The following is a 20,815-nucleotide window of genomic DNA, read 5'->3' on the forward strand; positions in this document are numbered from 1 at the left end:
TAGCATTGTACCAACTTTCCAATATCCTTGTCATAGAAGGCAGCTGCCTGTGCTTCCCTGCCAATTCTCTACGCTCAACTGTAGCTCGTCGTCTGTGCGAAAATGTTGTCTTCATAGCCAGTAGTTAATGTGAGCAGGGATGAAACACAAAGGGAGCCAATTACGGGCTGTAGTGCGGGTGATCAAACACTTCCCATCGAAAACGCTGCAGGAGCATTTTCAATGCCCCAACCGAGAACTGTCACGAAGTAGGAACTGTATGACAGTTCTGCAATGTGGGCTGCATAACATCAGGCTAAATCTCTCATGAGGACCTCATCTTGGAGAGGGAGACACTATTTTCTACGCATCTTTATGTGCTCACCATGCGCTCAGAACTGAAAAGAGCGAAGTGATGTAATCGACAGGCATACTAGGGACACTGTCGAACACATATGTGCAAAGCTTTATTAGATTTTCACAGTGGTTTCCATTTCTTGACCGATCGGAACTTACTTTTTGAGTATCCCTCGTACATACTAGGGAACTCTCAAAGGAGACAACCTTACGACACGACCTCCTCTAAAGGTAATAAAGGAGCTGAAAAAGATATGTGCATAACATATGTGTAGCCAAGCAATAACCTGAAATAAGTAAAAGTAGTGTTTGATCTGTAAGAGAGAGAGAGAGAGAGAGAGAGAGAGAGAGAGAGAGAGAGAGAGAGAGAGAGAGAGAGGGGAGGAAAAAAAAAGTGTGTCTGCTACTGTGACCTTCCGAAGGGGGGGGGGGGGGTTGAAGCTCGAAATTAAGACTTCTGATTTTTATTCTGTCATTGGTGTGTACTTTCACAAATATGAATATTCACTACAAATTAAAATTTGGTACAAAAATGTTGTTCAATCTCTTGAAATAAAAAAAAGTGCTTACTGTCTACTAGGTAAGAAACCTGGCATAGCACAACTATTTACTTAAAGCTGTGTTTGAGACTTTATATGCCTGGAATTTACTTTTGACTTTTAAAGCTTCTTTGTATACAACATTTGAAGTAGTATGATTGGGGACAGGAAGGAAGGGCTCATTTGCTTCATTAATACGGGTGAGTCATGTACAGTTTGCAGCATCTGGTCTTTAGTTTGCTTGTTGTAGTGGCATAACATAAGCTCACCAGGAACTGTGCATGTTAATATGGTAAACTGTCAGGATTAATCAAGATTTAGGTATAAAAATTCGCCCACCTCTGCCACTTCCTGTCAAAATTTTTCTCTTCTATGGTGTTACATTTGAGAGAAGCAAATTTAAGCCTCTATGAGTGATAGGTTCTGAGAAATGAGATAAGAGATAATGCATGACACTCTCAATCAGAGTTATATTGCACCTCTTTGGGAGGAGTTTTCAAAGTGTGACTTAAAGTCTGATGTTTTCGATCTGTAACTAGTCTCCCATCATGACATTCACTGGAGTCTTAAGACCACACAGTTTTCAGTCTTTCAGGTGTTCTGGTGTATTCAGAAAGTCTCAACTGTTTTCAAGGCATTTTTATTCGTGAACATGATATCAGAATGTAATGAGTAGGTACACAAATCACAAAGAAAACTTAGTAAATTCATTTTTCTTAGCAAAGAACATAAATAAAACACAATGAAAGAAGCAAAGCAATGTCCTAAAGTTTTAATACACAAAGTGAAATCAGTAAATCTGTACATCCTACCCAAGCAATTTCACTGTTGGTTTGTATTTGTAAAGACAAGACTGCAGAGCTTAACTCTGTCAGTGACATAAAGTTACAAAAATACATTTTTCACTGAGTTGAAAAGACTAACAGTGCCACCTATTGGTTCTTTGGTGTAGTACAAAACTAACAGTGTCATCTACTGGTTATATGGTTTACTTTCTGATGCTTAAACATCCAAACTACTAAGCTGAACAGACAGTTTTGGATAATCAAAAAAACTATGTGGTTCCAGAGACTCTTTCAAGTCTCTAACATATATAATGTATGTATGCAAACTGAAGCGATAAATGAAAATCTGGATTCAAATCCAGGTCTCCTCCTCACTAGGCAGATGTGCTAACCGCTATGCCATCCTGGCAACGGCTTTGCACGGACTACCCCTAGCATGCCTCCTCCTCATTCCAAATTCCCATTTATGCCTCAGCCCACTTTCTGTTCCCACTAAACTCGAACAGCGCAGAAGAAGCTCTCCAACTATACTGGAATATCTTATCATCAATGACTGAAACAGGGGATATTGCCTGAAACCAAGGAATATGTGCTTTAACCAAATGAAACTATATGATGCCAGAGATCTTTTCAAGTCTCAAACAACTATGTTGTATACATGTAGACTGAAGTAACAAATGAAAATTTGTACCACGGCCAGGGTTTGAGCCCAGGTCTTCTGCTCACTACTAGGCAGATGCGCTAATACTATGCAATCCCAGCACAGTGGCTTTGCATAACTGCACAGACTACCCTAGCTTGCCGCCTGTTCCTTCCGAAGCCCCATAAAGATAAAACTTGAAATTACAATAACCTTTTTTCTAGTTTTGGATAAATAAAGCCTATTTGTTGCTCCCCAAGCTACTGCCAAGTTACATGTGGAACGCCATAAAAATTCGTCTAGTAGTTTTGGAGATTAGCGTGTTAAACAGACAAACACGATGGTTTCACAGTTCTGTTATTAGTGCAGATTTGATGTTTTTCATTTTTATGCCAAACTTTAATTTATTGTGAGTACTTCTATTTTTATGAGAATAGTAATTAAAAACAGAAAGATATTATTTTTATTAAAAAATATGATTCACTATTTGTTAATCAAGACTTCAATGTGCCAGCATTCAGAAATCATAAAATTAATTTTGTGAGTTTTTTTTTTAAGTTCATAACACTGCTTTAGAAGATTTTGATGTCCAGGCACTGAGCTGTCAAGAAAATTGAATAATGTCAGCCTGTATGCTCAAAAATTGAATATGGGACATTCCCACAAACTTGCACAACAGCTGTGATACATATGGTAGAGGCTGCACAAAGTCTATAGTGCAGCAGTTATTAATATTCAACCACTGACTTCACAATTTGTGAAGGTTAATGTGTTGTCCTGTTTTTGTCCTGGATATTTATCAGTAGAATGTAGCAGAGTAGTAATCGTTCATGTTAACCGAGAAACAGATTTAGTTTTTGACATTTCCTTCTCTTACTGCACTCCGCAGCTCTTAATAACCTCCTTCGCAATAGTGTCAATAGAACAGATTCAACTAATAGATCAATTCTTGTGGTGAGGTTTACCAATGAAAGAGAAGCTGAAAATTATATGTATGCTTCTGTGTGGGCTCTAATCTCTCTGATTTTATCCTCATGGTCTCTTCGTGAGATATACGTAGGAGGGAGCAATATACTGCTTGACTCTTCGCTGAAGTTATGTTCTCGAAACTTTAACAAAAGCCCGTACTGAGCTATTGAGCATCTCTCCTGCAGAGTCTTCCACTGGAGTTTATCTATCATCTCGGTAACGCTTTTGCATAACCTTTTTGGATAAAAAAATACATGAAACATGTGAGCAAAGGAGTGTGACCAAAAAACATTTATAAGATTAAATAAGTAGAATAACATAAACTTAATTTCAAGAGGTACTCAAGGTACCCTCCGCCACACACCGTCAGGTGGCTTGCGGAGTATGGATGTACAACCAAAACTTTTAAGGGTTTTTGGTCAGATCTTTTGGCAGAATTTTACTTTCAAATTCAACAAATGATTCTCACATTGTTCTCTTTCCAATCAAAGTGGCTTTATTAAGCTTACGCTTGTCAAGTAGGCTTTGACCTTACTTAAATCGCAGATTAAGCTCTCTTTGCTTTGTAGCAAATTTCTAATACAGCTATTAAACCACAGAGGGTCTTTTCCTTAACTTACAATCTTGCTCAGATCATACATCTCTAAAGCATACTGTATAATGGTTTGAATTTCACTCTATTTGTGCACCACATCTTGATTGTAAGAGCTGAATATTTTATGCTGACTGTATAGATAGCTTGCAAGTTGTATCCTCCCTCTCTCTCTCACTCTCTCTCTTTGTAACTACTGAGCACTGAACTGACATACTCATCCAGTTATTGGTGTACTTATAGTGTAACACGGACTCTAATGCACAATGGTTGGTTGGCTGATCTGGAGGACGGGACCAAACAGCGAGGAAGCACAATGGCACTTGGCATTTTTCACATTAAGAAAGTATTACTGTAGCTGCCTTGGAGTGACTGGGATTCAAACACTGGGGCTCTGGGTTTGTATTCGGGCACTTACACAATGAATCGTGTTTACATAAATAAGACAGGAAATGAAATTTTGTACACAAACACTTTGTTATGATATCAAGGCAGGAGAACAGAATAATGACCAATAAGAAGTTTATGTACTCCACTGCAACCTACACAAAACTGGACACAAAAACACATGAGAGCTTACAAGAACTTTAAATGCAAACAATATTGTAGTACACATTCATCAGTAAAAAGGGCAACAATATCTCAATTGAATACCTAACTGAAGAATCCCATACACAGTTGTCAATTATAGCTAGTCCTGCAGGAGAAGCATTTTGGAACATCCCATGATGAAATGAAAAGAAAACTTGGAGGTAAGATTGTAACAATCTTATTAGGACCACGGCAGGTCAAAAAGATGATGATAATGAGAAGCATTCAGTGTCAATTAACTGGGGGAAAAAGGTTAGTCAGAAGAAATTATGAAATAAATAACAGTTTTCACCAGCTGTGGCTACACACAAAAAATATATATAAATAAAAAGAGCACAGAGGTAAAAATCTAACTTTTGTGAAACTTGTGTTAATTTTGTCATATGGCATGTGGAAAAGCAGAAATTTGAAAGTTGATTTGTTCAAGGGGTGGAAAATATTTGAAGAGAATATCTGAAATCTTTAGAACAGGAGCTCACTTTAGTACTCGTGTGAAGTGACAAATACATCAGAGAAACAATATAATTGTGAACCTAACAGCAGGCCTACTTTACGTAACCTCAGGAGTTTTAGGAACAGCAAAAATTTAAAACATCCGGTTATCAACCTTTCTGTAACAAAGCATCCCTCTCCCTTGCTATTCTTTGCCGTATTCGTTTTCTTCTCATCTTTTTGGCTTGTGCTCTCCACAGCTTATGTCTGAAACAAAAATCAGAGTACAAATGATTGTTCTCTATTACCGGTTCCTGGAAAATCATATAAATATTAATGTTAGTAAAGTACATGTTTATATCCATTTGCACAATACATCGTATCGGTGTGGGAATACTATATTTAACGCCATTTAACTTGACATATTTATGAACAGTTATACAAAACAAGAAGGGAAAAATAATACTCATCGTCAGTTAAATGCTTGCTGATTTATTTTCATATGTGAAATGAAACACATCGTTGTTCATTCTAAACCAAGTACTACGTACACTGCTTTAAATGAAGGGAGTTTTAGCACAAAAAGAACGATAATCATTCCTCTTCATTAGACGGGGTAAATAAATGTGAACAGATTTGCGAATAGAAAAGAAGGCCAACTAAATGAGAACCTCACCTTCCCATGTTTTATTTTTCGAACACATTTATTCAGCATGTTCAAACATTTAACCAATTACATAACACCGGTTTGTAAACAATTCTTTCATCACAACACTGCCAAAGTTTATACACGAAAGATGAAACCGTCGCCAGGCTATGATCGCTGCCGGCAAGTCACTGCCTAGTAAAGCCCGGTCCACACACAACGATCTGTCTGCACAGACATCGGCGCAGATGTCTATACATGCAAAAGATCGCTGCAAATGTGGTGTCAGGTGTGTTCACACGACACAAACCCCAATCTACTACTCGCCCGCCATCTGTCGGTGTAGAAAAGAAATATCAGTGGCAAGCGACTACGCTCCCCGTAAACGTCAAAAATTTATTTCAGTTATTTTGAAATATAGATATGGAGGAAGTTCTGTTGTGGTCTGTGTTCGCAACTTGTGTTGCAAAAAACATTCAGACCAACCGCAGGAAACAGAGAAAGCGGTCAAAATGGTGTAGACAGTGGCTGCGAAAGCAGTTTTCTCACGTAATTTTACTGCGAGAGTTGCAGGGCGAATTTAACGACTGGCGAAATTATTTGCTGATGGATGTCGATACTTATAATTATCTCTTAAAGCTTGTAACCTCTCATATTATGAAAAAAAATGCTTGTATGAGAAGGGCAATTTATCCTCTTGAACGGCTGGCGGTAACATTAATATTCCTAGCAACAGGAAGGAGCTACACGGATTTGGAATTTTCAACTGCAATATCGAAACAAGCGTTGAGTGAAATAATACCCAACACATGAGAAGCTAGTTACGCTGTCCTGAAGGATGAGTTCATGAAGGCAAGTCAAGTAAATTAAGTCTGTAAAGTTACAGATAATATTTTTGGTGTTGTAGACGTGTTTGAAACACAGTAGGCCTATATTATTAGAGATTATATACCGACATGGCCAATGAGCTATGGTTTACTTTGTTTCTGAGTAGGCATTTTCAGTTCGCTACTGTGTAGAAGCAACCTGTTACAAACTTTTGTTCCAGGCTACAAAACAGTTCGCAACGAATTTACTTTTTTATTACTGTTTCTTTGTTTGCCGAGGCGTCAACTGCCCGCAATTTTTCAATTACAGCGTTGTATGCTGCTGTCTTTTTGTCTCGGTCACTATATTCTTTACTTTCAATCTTCCACAAACATAGGTGGTTTCTATATATTTCAATGAATTCACTTACAAACTCTCGAGAACACTGAGAGTATCAGCCATTTTAATGCCCTGTGCGCACAAACACTAGACTGAGCAAACAGCTGTTTCGCGCCAGATTTGCGGCGATCTCCTGTCCACACGCTCCAACTTGTCTGCGCAGATGTGGTTTGAACCCACAGATTTGAGAGGTTTCGCTCAAACCTCCAACTCCAACTTCCAGGTTTGCACACACCTCAGGTTGGTGCAAATCTTCTGTCCGCACGCAACGATCTGTCTGCGCAGAAGTGATGTACGCAGACATTTGCGCAGACAGATCGTTGCGTGTGGACGGGCCTTAAGCAAGTCTGGAGGGCGGCCTCGAGAGTGGTCTTGCTGCAAGCAATTAACAAAATTTATTTTTATTCTAATTGTAATTTTAGGGCATAAGCTTTTGATTTACATGTGTTCTTTATCCTTGTAGAATATCAAAACAACTCGCTTCATAAAGTTCGAAAATCGAAAAAAATGGAATATAATTCTCAGTTTCAGTTCCTCATTCGACCTTTCACAAGATGACTATGAAGGCAACTCACAATTAAACACAACTTTCAGATCAGTGTTTTACCAGCAGATTTTTCGAAGTCATGTACCAGACATGTGCAATGGGATGAACTGACAATAGGAAAACACTGAAGAACATACAATAAAAAGATGCTTGAAGATTCGCTAAGCGTATTACTCAAACTCCTGTGAAGTCAACAAATGATGTGTCTCAGATCAGTGAGTACAAAAAAACTTTATATCCCATGCCTAAATGGACGAACCGTCATGTGGTGCCAATTAACAAATACGATAATTTGACACCAAATATAACTAATTCAAGGATTAGTCAGAACGGAAAATTAATAATGGAGGTAAATAATAAACACAAGAGCAACACAGAGCAATCACCCCCGTCATTAGATGCAGCGAATAAATCTTCATTCATTCCACATGCAGTAAACAAGACGAAAGCAATTAGTAGTGACAATTCATCACTATGTGAAGATCTGACGAATAACTGTGAAATGTGTTTATATTCCGACAGTCATGGTAGAGGAATCGTAAACTTCTTAAAATTTTATCATCAAGTAAACGCCACTAGTTTCGTTAAATCAGGAGCTTCAATGTGTGAAATCGTCAAGAACTGTTCCAATAATAAACGTTGTCCGGTTCTAATAGCAGGCGCAAACGATGTTTATAAAAATGATCTTAAAGGAGCTACAAGATACCAAAAAAAACACTAATGTTACTGGAAAAGCAAACAACGATAGTGGTAGGTATTCCGCACAGATATGATGTACCAAATATCTCCTGTGTAAACAAAGAGATAAAGAAAGCCAACACTACGCAATAAAATTTGCAAAGCGTTTCAGAACACGTTCTTTCTCCACAAGGGGGATATGCACCATGATCTCTTCATCAGACATGGCCATTGGAAAATCTGCCATCTGTAATAAAATCGTAGCAATTATGGAGACAATTCCCCACACATCTAGTTCAACTGCCATTCTTCTATCTCAGAAAATTACAAAGTTCCACAAAATGCTAAACAGTTTCATACAAAGTGTAGTGACATATCCCAAAACTAAGAAACGGAACAAAAGAAAGATCACTCAGATTGACAGTACATATAGAACGTCAACAGCAGATACCACACAAGGGATAGTTAAGAGGAAAAGTTATTCTAGCACCATGAAAACAGCAGCAGCAGTTCCAGCCTCTCCTGTGGAAACAAATCAGGAAGTAAGAGCACCAGTTGTAATGTCTAATGAAGTGAGTCAAAGGAAAAAAGCAACACCAATAACGGAAACACATCAACAACAGCAAGAGCAACAGCAGTCACCTGTCTCCTTAACAAGAGAAGAGTCTCACCACCAGTCCATCTGAAGGATTCTTTATTAGTAATTGATGAGAAGGAAACACTGAGATTAGAATCTACGAAAATGTGTACTTAGACAGATAAAGAAAAGTGAAAACGCTATTAATCCATTGGAATATAAATGGTCTGAAGGTAGGTAGTATCAAAATTGAAGAACTGCAGATTACTCTCAATCAAAGCAAAAATATCGAGGTTGTTTGTTTAAATTAGCATTGGTTAACTAGTGACTCCATAAAATTTTGAAATAAACCGAAACATTTCAACGTAGCAAGCAGCTTCTTCATGAAGACGTCAAGTAATGACGTCGAAATATCGTGTTGGAAGACACTGATATCCGGCAGAAACATGATTTCCACGAGATGTGGCATTATGCAAAATGCTCTGCAGTGGCTTAGGTCTTATCTGACATCCAGGAAACAAAAGATAATCGTAAACATGTAGCACCATAAATTATGCATCTCAGTGGGATACAGTATCACAAGGAGTCCCTCAAGGCTCAATCTTAGGGCCAATACTGTTTGTCCTGTACATAAATGATTTACCTCTTAATATCAATGCCTAACCAGTCATATTTGCTGATGATACTTCAGCACTCCTTGAAAAACAAAATATGGGAGAAATTCTGGATTGTGTTATAAACACACTAAGCAACCTAGATATATGGTTTCAACAAAATGGCTTTAAACTTAACTTTTCAAAGACCTTATTTACACAATTTAGAACCAAACAATCATAAATCAGTGACATCAGTGTTGTACATAAAAATCAAGTTATGGATGAAGCTCAGTCCACTAAATTCTTGGGACTAAACTTGGACAAAAATCTAAACTAGCAAGCACATATAGATTATTTAACTACAAAAATAAACAACCTTGCCTTTGCAGTGGATATACTATCTGGAATAACAGACATAAGCTATAGAAAAATGTTGTACCACAGTTACTTTGAATCCATAATTAGATATGGTTGAATTTTTGGGGAAATTCAAGCCACATGTAACGAATCCAGCTACTTCAAAAAAGAATTGTTAGGGAAATGTTTGCTGCCCCTCCAAGAACTCCCTGTCACCCATTATTCAAAAACCTAAAAACATTACATATCCCTCCATCGTACATATTTGACATTATCATCTTTTTACATAGTACCCCTGAGCTAATGGAAGAAAGCTATTTGAAACTTATGTATGACACTAGACACAAAGAAAATTTCATGCTTCCACAACATCAATTAAAACTCTACTGACCGACACCCCAGTATATGGGAATGCAAATTTAAAATAAACTCAAGGGTAGAGATGTACTAAGCAGGGAGATAGGTTCAATAAAGAGAAGTTTGCACATGATAAACTGTTTGTGAGTGTGTCTGACACATAACAGTATTTTCAACCAAAGGTATTTGTTATTCTTTGTGTTATGTCACATGAAATTTCAGTAATTAAAAATACAAAAACATGAAACTAATTAAAAGAGATAATATTTAACAGAAAGCAACTACAAAGTGGAGATAAAAAATAAAGTTAAATAAAATTATCGTTAATACTTCAGTAGTAAGCATTCCAGACCAAGGACGCTATTTTTGTAGTATTAGTATCTGAGTGAGAAAGTTTATCATATCTTTGAGTCAACAAAAGAAGAGATATATTTTTACAATATATAACAAGATTTGAAGAATAATCACATATGAAAGGTTTAAAGCAATTAATTTGAATTATTTTATTTCAGAAAGAGTGTCAATATATTATGCAATCAATGACAGTATACGAGAATAAACCAAAAATTCTTGAAAATTTTGCAGGATTAATTAAACTGAATTGTGTCGGATTGTTTTGTGAAGTTACAACCTCGAATTAATTAGAGTGGTTATCTATTGAGAATAGCTTTGCCATAGTAATTAAAAGAGTTTTTTTAGAGTCTTTGCAAATAACAGAATTACCATTAAAGCAATAGTTTTGGAAACACATTACATAACTGAAGCAGTCATGTATATGTTGTGTGTAGGTTTGAAAGTGATAATACTGGTATCTTGTATTTTCATGTAAACTATGGAAGCTATGTGCTCTTATTGACTCTTTAAGTCATTGTCAATCGCTAGAGTCTAACCAGTTTTAGGAATAATAGTTAAGTCATCTCAGATGAACTAATCTCAGAACAGTTGACTTTTTGCTATGTACTGGACACTGTGAAACTGGTTGGATGTGACTGTGCATTGCGTATAAAAATTATTTTAGTTTTGCTTGGTATATGTGTGTGAAATAAAAGTGTGACAAGTGCAATTCTTGTAATCTGCTGAATAATAAAATTACTTAGGTACAATTACAGCATAAGCTCTTCTAGCTAGTGAGATAACATTCAACACAGAACAGAAGACATCGTATTCATATCCAGTTGAACTTTGACATAGTTCTCGGAGGATATGGTCAGAGGGAGTTGGAGGAAATCAAAAAGGTAGAGGGAGGAGGAGGTGAAGAGACATAATGGGGAGGAGGAGATAGACAGACAGAGGTGGCAGGGTGAGGTGGACAGAGGGAGTGAGGAAGAGGTGGACCCAGAGGGAGAGAAGGAGGTATGTTCAGTTTATGTTTCAAGCACATACATAGGTGATGTGACAGGGAAAAGGCTGATAAATTTATAAGTGAGTAGTATTTCTACAGTAATGAACTACTTTTGTTGGGAAAGCTGAATATATTTGAAGAAAGACTAGAGTGCCAACATTAAACAATTTGTTGAATCATGTGAAAGTGCTACATAAATATTATTAGCCACATCAGAAACCGAATGTTCCATCATAACATTGTACTTGGTTGTTGAAGTCACGTGTAATAATCCTTTTTCTTGATAATCATAAAAAGAAATACACTCTGGGAGTGCTCTTCAGTTATAGACATTAAAGTGATGTAGAGTCTTTCACGAAGTAGAGGAGAAACAAAAGAGGGAGCAATTAAGAAATAGTTTTAAGATGTAAGAGGATAACAGAAATTGACTTGATTATCCTTGGATATTATACGTAAACATCTCAGATATGAATTCCACAACTATACCTGTATAGACTGCTGTGTGTGTCACATCATAAGAGGCCGTTTTCTTTTTGGCGATTTTACCATTCTCATTTCAATGCATTTCACAGAGTATGGCACAATACAATATTTAGGACACAAGGTATTTTTCTCCTTGGTTCCTGCTGTAAACAGTTATGCTGCATGGAGAAAAGAAACACTGTAGTGCAATAAATTAAGTGAATTTTAAAATCATCTAAATTTCAGCAAACAGTAAACGAATAATTAAGTGAATTTTAAAATCATCTAAATTTCAGCAAACGGTAAACAAATATATATACCTATGAGATGCAAATGATTGATTGTAGAATGTCTCTCTACTGTAAGAAATTGTACAATCTATTTTTTAAGAATATCTGCAAATGTTATGTACACTGAACTTCATATTATAGTTCACTTAGGCCTTTCTTAGTTATTGTGCTATCTACTGTTAATGCAGAAGAACTGCCCTGAGAAATGTAAAATATCACATTCCTCTAAAACAAAGCTTGATATCTACTATGATTCTGATTTTCATTGCAAGAATGTCCTTCTGAAGAAGTGACCACACTTGAAAGCTTAACATGGATTTCACTTTTACATCCATTACTGCTCCTAAATTAGTTTTCTCCACATTCGAGAACCTCTGCATTGTTTCATTGTTTTACTTTTTGTTCTTAGTTAACTGTTGTTCATATGATTCAACTGTCCATGATTTGCTTAATTTGATGATCTGTAGTAGTGTAGCATAGTTTGCAACAATTTTCTCAGGTTTTCACCAAGTAGTCACATATACTTCCACTGCACCTGCCAGTTGCATCATAATAGAACCCAGCATTTCTGTGGGCTACCTCCATATTCCTAGAAGCTGTCAACCACTAGACACTTCTATTCACTCTTTGTCTTGCAAGAGGGTGAGTCAAATAAAAACCTAAAATTTGTAATAACAAATTGAAATTTCATGCTGTTATATTGTAAGTTGGTAAGCGTTCTACAAACAGCATGCAGAATGGCCGGTAGGTGGCAGCATAGTGCAGATGCACACATACTGTCTCAGTATCAGTATAAAGGCGGCCGCCCCACTTGCACCAGGGAAGAACAGCTTTCTGTTATTCGGTTTTGGCGTAGTTAAGGTGCGAAACCTATTGAAATTCATGGATGAATGAAGGTTCAGTACGGTGATGCATGTTTGTCACAGCAGGAAGTCTACAACTGGAGTAGGAAGCTCGCAAATGGTTTGACTTCAGTGGAAGATGCTCCTCATCCAGGTCAGGCACAACGAGTTGTGACTCCACAGAACATTGCAGCAGTTGAAGCCATAGTGAAGGAAAACCGCTGAGTGACACTGAATGACATTGCAGCATGTTTACAGATTATTCATGGGTCAGCACACCACATTGTGCATGATGTACTCCAGTTTCACAAAATGTCTGCAAGATGGGTGCCACGGCAGCTGACTCCTGAAATGAGAGAACGACGTGTTGATGCTTGTGAAGAACTTTTTGGCGCTTTAAACGAGAAGGTGATGGCCTCCTTGCAAGAATCGTTACTGGGGATGAAACCTGGGTTCACCTCCACCAACTGGAAACGAAGAGAGCGAGCAAGGAATGGCGCCATTCCTCAACACAAAAACCAAAGAAGTTTCAAACAGTACTATCAGCAGGGAAGGTTATGCTGACTCTCTTTTGGGATGAAAAAGGCGTCATTTTGGAGCGTTACATACCTAGAGGGACCACTGTTACCAGAGCATCATACACAGATATCCTAAAAAACCATCTGCGGCCTGCAATCAAATCAAAGCGACATGGATTGCTATCAGCAGGTGTCCTTTTGCAACATGACAATGCAAGGTTCCACACTGCCCACACAACAGTTGCAACAATCACAGACCTGCATTTTGAATGTCTTCCTCAACCATCATGCTCACCAGACTTTGGCCCAAGTGATTTCCATACGTTTGGACCACTAAAAGACGCAATGGGAGGAAAGAAATTCCGTTCTGATGAAGAGGCACGCCACATGGTGCATGAGTGGTTGCGCGGACTACCAAAAGATTTTTTTTTCGAAAGGAATTTATGGACTTTGTAAGTGCTGGAGGACTTGCATTGAGCGTGGGGGAGATTATGTTGAAAAGTGGTACAGCTTTGTACCACTTCTGCACAATAAATAGTATTTAAGAAAATATTTAGCTTCTACTTATATTTACCCACTACCAGATTTGTATCTTAGCATTGTGGCAATTAATCAGTGCTAATATTATTGGCAATAAGACTAAGCCAGTATTAAACAATCAGTTATTTTAATTTTTGAATTATGAATGATTACATGCAAATATTGTTTAAAAATCTTGTGCAAGACCGAGATTCATTGGAAGAATCACAAGGAAACTCTGTAAAGAGGTAGCTTACAAAACCAACCAATGGAAAATCCAGAATGGAATAATGACAGTATTATGAAAGGGATGGATTGCTACACTCCATATAGAGGAGATGATGAATCACAGACAGGCACAACAAAATGACGAGATACTGGCAGAAGTAAAGCTGTGGGTACCGGACGTGAGTCGTGCTTCGGTAGCTCAGTTGGTAGAGAACTTGCCCGCAAAAGGCAAAGGTCGCGAGTTCGAGTCTCGGTCGGGCACACGGTTTTAATCTGCCAGGAAGTTTCATATCAGCGCACACTCCACTGCAGAGTGAAAATCTCATTCTGGAAACATCCCCCAGGCTGTGGCTAAGCCATGTCTCCGCTATATCCTTTCTTTCAGGAGTGCTAGTTCTGCAAGGTTCGCAGGAGAGCTTCTGTAAAGTTTGGAAGGTAGGAGACGAGATACTGGCAGAAGTAAAGCTGTGGGTACCGGATGTGAGTCGTGCTTCGGTAGCTCAGTTGGTAGAGCACTTGCCCGTGAAAGGCAAAGGTCCCGAGTTCGAGTCTCGGTTGGGCACACGGTTTTAATCTGCCAGGAAGTTTCATATCAGCGCACACTCCGCTGCAGAGTGAAAATCTCATTCTGGAAACATCCCCCAGGCTGTGGCTAAGCCATGTCTCCGCTATATCCTTTCTTTCAGGAGTGCTAGTTCTGCAAGGTTCGCAGGAGAGCTTCTGTAAAGTTTGGAAGGTAGGAGATGAGATACTGGCAGAAGTAAAGCTGTGGGTACCGGACGTGAGTCGTGCTTCGGTAGCTCAGTTGGTAGAGCACTTGCCCGCGAAAGGCAAAGGTCCCGAGTTCGAGTCTCGGTCAGGCACACGGTTTTAATCTGCCAGGAAGTTTCACAACAAAATGACTGTTGTATATTAGACACTCAGTGGCCAGAGACAGTGGTCATGCGTGTGCGAGTTGTGTTTCTGTGAATGTGTGTGTATGTGTTGTCTACTTTAGAAAGCCAATATTTTTGTTTTGCTTCTCACTACATGACTCAACAGCTCCATTATATGGTGAGTAGCTGTCTATCATTTTCATAATATTTGCTTACAAAACCCTCTTAAATACTGCTTATCATATTGTGACCCTAGCTAGGTGGAATTATTAGAGGAGACAGAAAACATCCAAAGTAAAGCAATGTGCTTCATCAGACGTTTGGTTAGTAAATACGAAAACAACACAGAGATTCCCATCCAACTTTTGTGAGAACTGCTGCGAGAGAGTTAGCATACATTATGGTGAGATTTCCTGCCAAAATTTCGATTGTGTGCTGTGATGCAAACCATGTTGTGTCAGACTTGTTTTTAGCATAGCAGCCATTAGCGATTCTTTTGACTATAATACACCACATATCTCTCAGCAAAAGACTGTGTCCAGTAGAAAGCATAGGTCATACTTCTCTAAGTGAGTGCAAAAGTGTTCCACAAAACTACTATCCAAAATCATTAGCACCCATCTCTTGTTGAACTGCAGTCCATATCCTTCACTCAAACATAATGAGGCATCTTTAAGAGAATGACCTCTTCCATGGCATCTAGCTTGATTTCAGAAAATATAGGGTCAAACAAGATGGCGCGTTTGTTAGCACACTGGATTCATGTTCTAGAGGATGATGCTTCAAATCCCCATCTGTCCATCTAGAGTACGGTTTTCCATGACACCCCTAAATCGCTCCAGGTAAATGACAGGATAGTTCCTTCGAAAACGGCTCTTTCAGTTTTCTTTCCCATCCTTTTGCAGTCCAAGGTTGTGCTTCATCTCCAATGACCGCACTTTTGACAGGTCGTTAAACTCTAATCTTCTTTCCTTCTTTCTTCCAAAAAAAATCGATCATGTAAAACCCACCTCACACTTCTTTCATGTGACATCCCATGGATCAAAGAAATTAGGTAAATAATGTATTTCTTTTCTGACACCAACCACAACAACACATATTAACGAAAATACAGACTTCCAGTGTATCAAATAAAATTTGTGGCTATACTGATGATTTCTTGGTAGGGACGATGCAGCATGTTGTCTTGGATGGAGAATCATTAACAGAAGCAATAAAAGTAGCTTGAGGCTTGCCCAAGGGAAGTGTTTTGGAACCCTTGCTGTTCATATTGTGTATTAACGACATGGTAGACAATAGCAACAGTAGTAATCTTTAATGAAACAGTATCTGAAAAAAGTCTTCAAAAGAGATTCCTTACCAAAGACTCACGTGACCAGTATTAGACATTGCTTAAGTGTTTGGGACACTTACCAAACAAGCGTAATAAGGGATAATGAATTTATACAAAATTTATACACAAATGGCCCCAGGTGTTGTTTGCCCCAAGGGAGAGGTCACAAAGATAAAGAAAACCTGAACTTGCTGACACTTTAAGATAGACTCCAACTATCCCATGGAAATATACTTACAAAGTTTCAAGAACCAGTAGTCAGTGAGGAGTGCAGATATATACTACTGCCTCGACCATACCGCATATGATATGATTAGACCATTTAGCAAGTGCACAGAGACATTTAAGCAGTCATTCTCACTGTACTCCATATGTGAATGGAACAGGAGTTAATCATAATACATAGAACAGTGGGAACTACTCTCTTCCACACATCCCACAGTGGTTTGGAGAATATATGTGCGTATATAGATAAATCGTTCATGAAAGCAACGACAAAATCAATGCCCTCCAAAGTTTCTTTCTCAACGCCCACTCATTTCTGGACCCAAAGACAGTTGCAGAACATTTCATCCTCTTATAACAGCTGTTAATGTTCTCACATTTCAAAACACCGCTCTTGAAATAGGTGAACATAAAATTTTCATAAACCAATACTGTATTCCTGATACAGTACCTGCTCATTGACACAATGCCCTAGAATTCAGGACAGTCTGCTGAATTACTTATCCTGTTATAACTGCTTTTAGCGAGCAGGTATCATAGATGGCAGTAATGAGAGGTGTACTTAAAAGTCTAGTCCTGAACGCAGCCCAGGCTTTCCGAATAAGAAGTGTATGACAGCTGAGAACCTATGCAGGGCTGTTTCTTTTAAGTGCCAAGGTGATACATAACGAAGTTTACGAGACAGAAGAAAACTGATGATAAAGTGGGATGATGTGAGAAGTTTGAATGACCAGTAACAGATTGCATCATTGGCACAATGACATGTTAGTTCTGATAAATGACATAATTAATGATGACTGCTGCCCATATATATATATATATATATATATATATATATATATATATATATATATATATATATACTAAAAAAGAGTGGCACACACAAGACATTACCTTAATACTATAACATGTAACATGTTCAATGTTGGTCATCGCTGTTCTGTGGAATCTTCTATATTCAGGATGTCTGCTTCTAATTCAACAATTTTTGCTCATTTGCCAACAGACAAACACTACACAGGATCCAGTGCCTAATAGCTTTAAAATGACCAATCATGGTGAGCGGAGAGCAAAGCTACCTCCTGGCAGTACAAGAAGGAAACAACTTGCTTATGACCAAAGACACTGCTGCTCTCATCTGCCTAACAGGCAACAGCTTAACACACCATCAGACTCTATTTATGTGGCCTATATGAAATACTTACTTATCTGGAATATCAACTCTGGTATGGACTGGGCAATTGTTCAGTTTCCTTGTTCCACTCTAAGACAAAAAAAAAAAGGTTCACTACAAAGGGATTATCACCAAGGGGCGAACATCGGTAGATGTGATGTACATGTACAGGCGCAGAAATGGTTACAGTTTCAGGAAAATTGGATGGTTTACTCAAGAGAAAGAGCTTTCCAAATTGAGAAGTCAGTAACGTGCTGGTCCACCTCTATGCCTTATGGAAACAGTTATTTGGTTTCACATTGATGTGTTGTTGGATGTCCTCCTGAGGGATACTGTGAGAACCAAAAGGGTCCTTCTATGCATGACGTTCACATTTCACACCATACAGATTTAAGCTGCTACAAGTTCTTCGAAATGGTGAGAAATAGCGACGTGAAGAGTTTTTTGAATTCATTCTGGGATCAGAGATGGAAGATAATAATTCCCTTTCACATTCAGCGAAACAAATCTCACAGCATAGTTGGGCATGACACTGATTCTCCAAATTTTTGTCTATTTCGTACCATTTCCCAAGAAAATGTTTACAGTCCATTCTTTCTTGCCACATTTCAAAATTGAACGAATACACTGAAAATCTCACCTGAGTAACATTTTCAGCAGTTATTGCCAGATATCTGCCAACTAATCCTCCTTCCAGACATAACAAACGATTTATAACTTTTTTACGTGTCTTTCCACTATCTGTTGTACTTCTTGTACCACTTGACTAACAGTGTCTACTTTTTGTTTTACCTGCACTATGCATAATGTGACCTCATCTTTCTTACGCATATTTACCTGTGTTTGTGCTTTTACATTGTCTAGCCTCTTCAATATTGTTTCTTGCTGTCTTTCTTGTTTTTCTCAGATTTCCTATGTTTACATTTCTCGTTTCACTAACTTTGACATTATTTTGTTGTTAGTTTTCTATTATTCTTCTTTTTACCAATTTTATTTCCTCATCTATTCCTATTTTCGAAGTTTTGTATATTTTCTTAAAGTGCAACCTTTGTTTTTCCCGATTATCCTTTATGCCTTGAAGTTCTGATTTCGCCTCTATTTTTAATTCGTCAGTTTCTTCCCTCTTGCCTTTCATTTCACACTTTCATTTCTTCTATGCGACTTTCAAGTCTATTATTTGAGAATTTTATTTCTTTTGTACAATATGGTTTTCTTTTGTTTGACAATTTTATTTCTTTCATTTCATTTCTTTGATTTTATATGATAATTTCTTTTCTTCCAGTGAAAATTTAATTATGCCATTGTATTTATGGAATCGATATTATTACCTAACCTTGTCTTGGGCGATTCTGCATTCTCTTCCTCACAGCCATCTTGTCTTTTCCCTATTTTTTCCCTATTTACTGTTTGGGATCTGATGTCTGGCACCCCTTCATGCTTGTACCACATTTGCCAACCAATGGCCGTGGATAGAATTTCGCCCAAATTAGCTGGGACTTAAAAATTTACGTTTCAAATACAGTACTGTATTATTTATGTCGCTATCTCAGACTGAAGTCAGACTCAGATTGTAACCACGCAGTGACAATTATCTTGTAAATCGTTCATTTGCAGACCCATGTTTACTGGAATGGGTTTGCTCCTGTTATTGTACACATTCACATCCTTGTCAGTTTTTGCTATTAATTATCATATATTCCATGTGGTTTTGGGCTTGCAGCCAGATGACATTGGCATGTCACCATGCTTTTTTGGCTCAAAACCATTCACCTACCTTTAGGTGAGTTTCACACTGAAGATTGCTGGTGCACACCACTGACTTTATGCCAGAATTTGATGGCTGATGCAAGCATGTACATTTTCTTTGTCTCATTAGCTACTGTCTGTCATGTTTACCACTCTCTGCTGAACATTTCTCCACCTGAGGTGCACAGGCTCAGCCGCAATGGTTATTTTCCATGGTACCTATCGAACAACAGGTTTCAGAGTTAATACAGAGTGATGAAAATATCAAAATTAACTGTTACTGTATTTGTCATTTGGGACAAAAATTTTATTTTTCTCAAGATATAAAAGAAATCATCTGGTCCTAAGCCTTGGTTGGTGGTTGGTTGATTCAGGAGAGGGGAACAAACAGCAGGGTCATTGGTCCCATTGGATTAGGGAAGGACGTGGAAGGATGTCGGCCATACCCTTTCAAAGGAACCAGCCTGGTATTTCCCTGAAGTGATTTAGGGAAATCACAGAAAACCTAAATCAGGTCGTGGGTTTGAACGATTGTCCCCCTGAATGTGAGCACAGTGAGCTAATCACTGTGCCACCTCACCCATTCGCTGAGCCTTATTGAGTTGAATGCCACCATCATGCTTACTAATTTCTTCCACCAAACATATTTCCATAGATTCCTTAGTAATTCAATGTCTAAAGGATCTCATCGTGACCAAGTTTTTTGTGGCAGATTAGGATAATCCATAGAACGTCCAATGCTGTGGAGGGGCAACACTTGGCTATGGCTGACTTACTGGGCTTTCAGATTGTGACAACATATTCCATGCACCTTTCATGAACAGTTGTGTGACCCTTGGTTAGGGTGTCTCTGTCAGATACTGTGAGTGCCCAGGCCACCTGATTTCGAAGTGCACCTATGGTTTGTTGCAAGGTGGTGAGCCAGTATAGGCCAATAGGTGTGTGTATATTAACCGAGTATTACTTGTGCAAACAAAGTTGACACTCGGCACAGTGGCCGATGGGAGCGACTGTAAATGGGAAATGCCTTTACGGTCGCTCCCATCAGCCACTGCGCCGAGTGTCAACTTTGTTTGTGCATGTAATAAGTAGGGTATCACTGCCTGTTATGAAAAGAAAATCGCTGATGTCAGCATCAGCATTCCTAGAAATACAATGTCAGTGAAATTTATTCTCAGAATTCTAGGTCGCTTGTATGCAGCTGCCTGCTGATTTCAGACCTCACATCCAACAGAAGGCAGAACAGTGTCTGTTTACTGAGAAACAGTGTGCACCAGATGTGTGCAGGCTACTGGGTCACACTCATAGCCATGCACATCTCTCAGAAATGAACCAGTGAGTGGCTTGAGAACACTTGCAGCCTCCAAGCAATGTTGCAGTGATACATTTGTGAGTATGTGTAAAAAGTCAGAC

The 20,815-nt window shown here is 38.4% G+C and overlaps 1 protein-coding gene across 1 annotated transcript in view; it reads right to left on the minus strand.

Moving 5' to 3' along the window:
- LOC124795139 (U2 small nuclear ribonucleoprotein auxiliary factor 35 kDa subunit-related protein 2) overlaps window positions 1–5,667 on the minus strand; it is a 49,853-nt gene extending 44,186 nt beyond the window's left edge. The window contains exons 1-2 of the mRNA XM_047259017.1: window positions 5,561–5,667; window positions 5,060–5,151 (exon numbers count right to left, since the gene is read on the minus strand). Of these exons, the coding sequence (XP_047114973.1) occupies window positions 5,060–5,151; window positions 5,561–5,568 (100 nt within the window). The 5' untranslated portion in view covers window positions 5,569–5,667. The remainder of the gene's footprint in view (window positions 1–5,059; window positions 5,152–5,560) is intronic.
- Between the last annotated feature and the right edge of the window lie 15,148 nt (window positions 5,668–20,815).

This window comes from Schistocerca piceifrons, chromosome 4 (genome assembly GCF_021461385.2).
Source record: "Schistocerca piceifrons isolate TAMUIC-IGC-003096 chromosome 4, iqSchPice1.1, whole genome shotgun sequence".
Lineage (NCBI taxonomy): Eukaryota > Metazoa > Arthropoda > Insecta > Orthoptera > Acrididae > Schistocerca > Schistocerca piceifrons.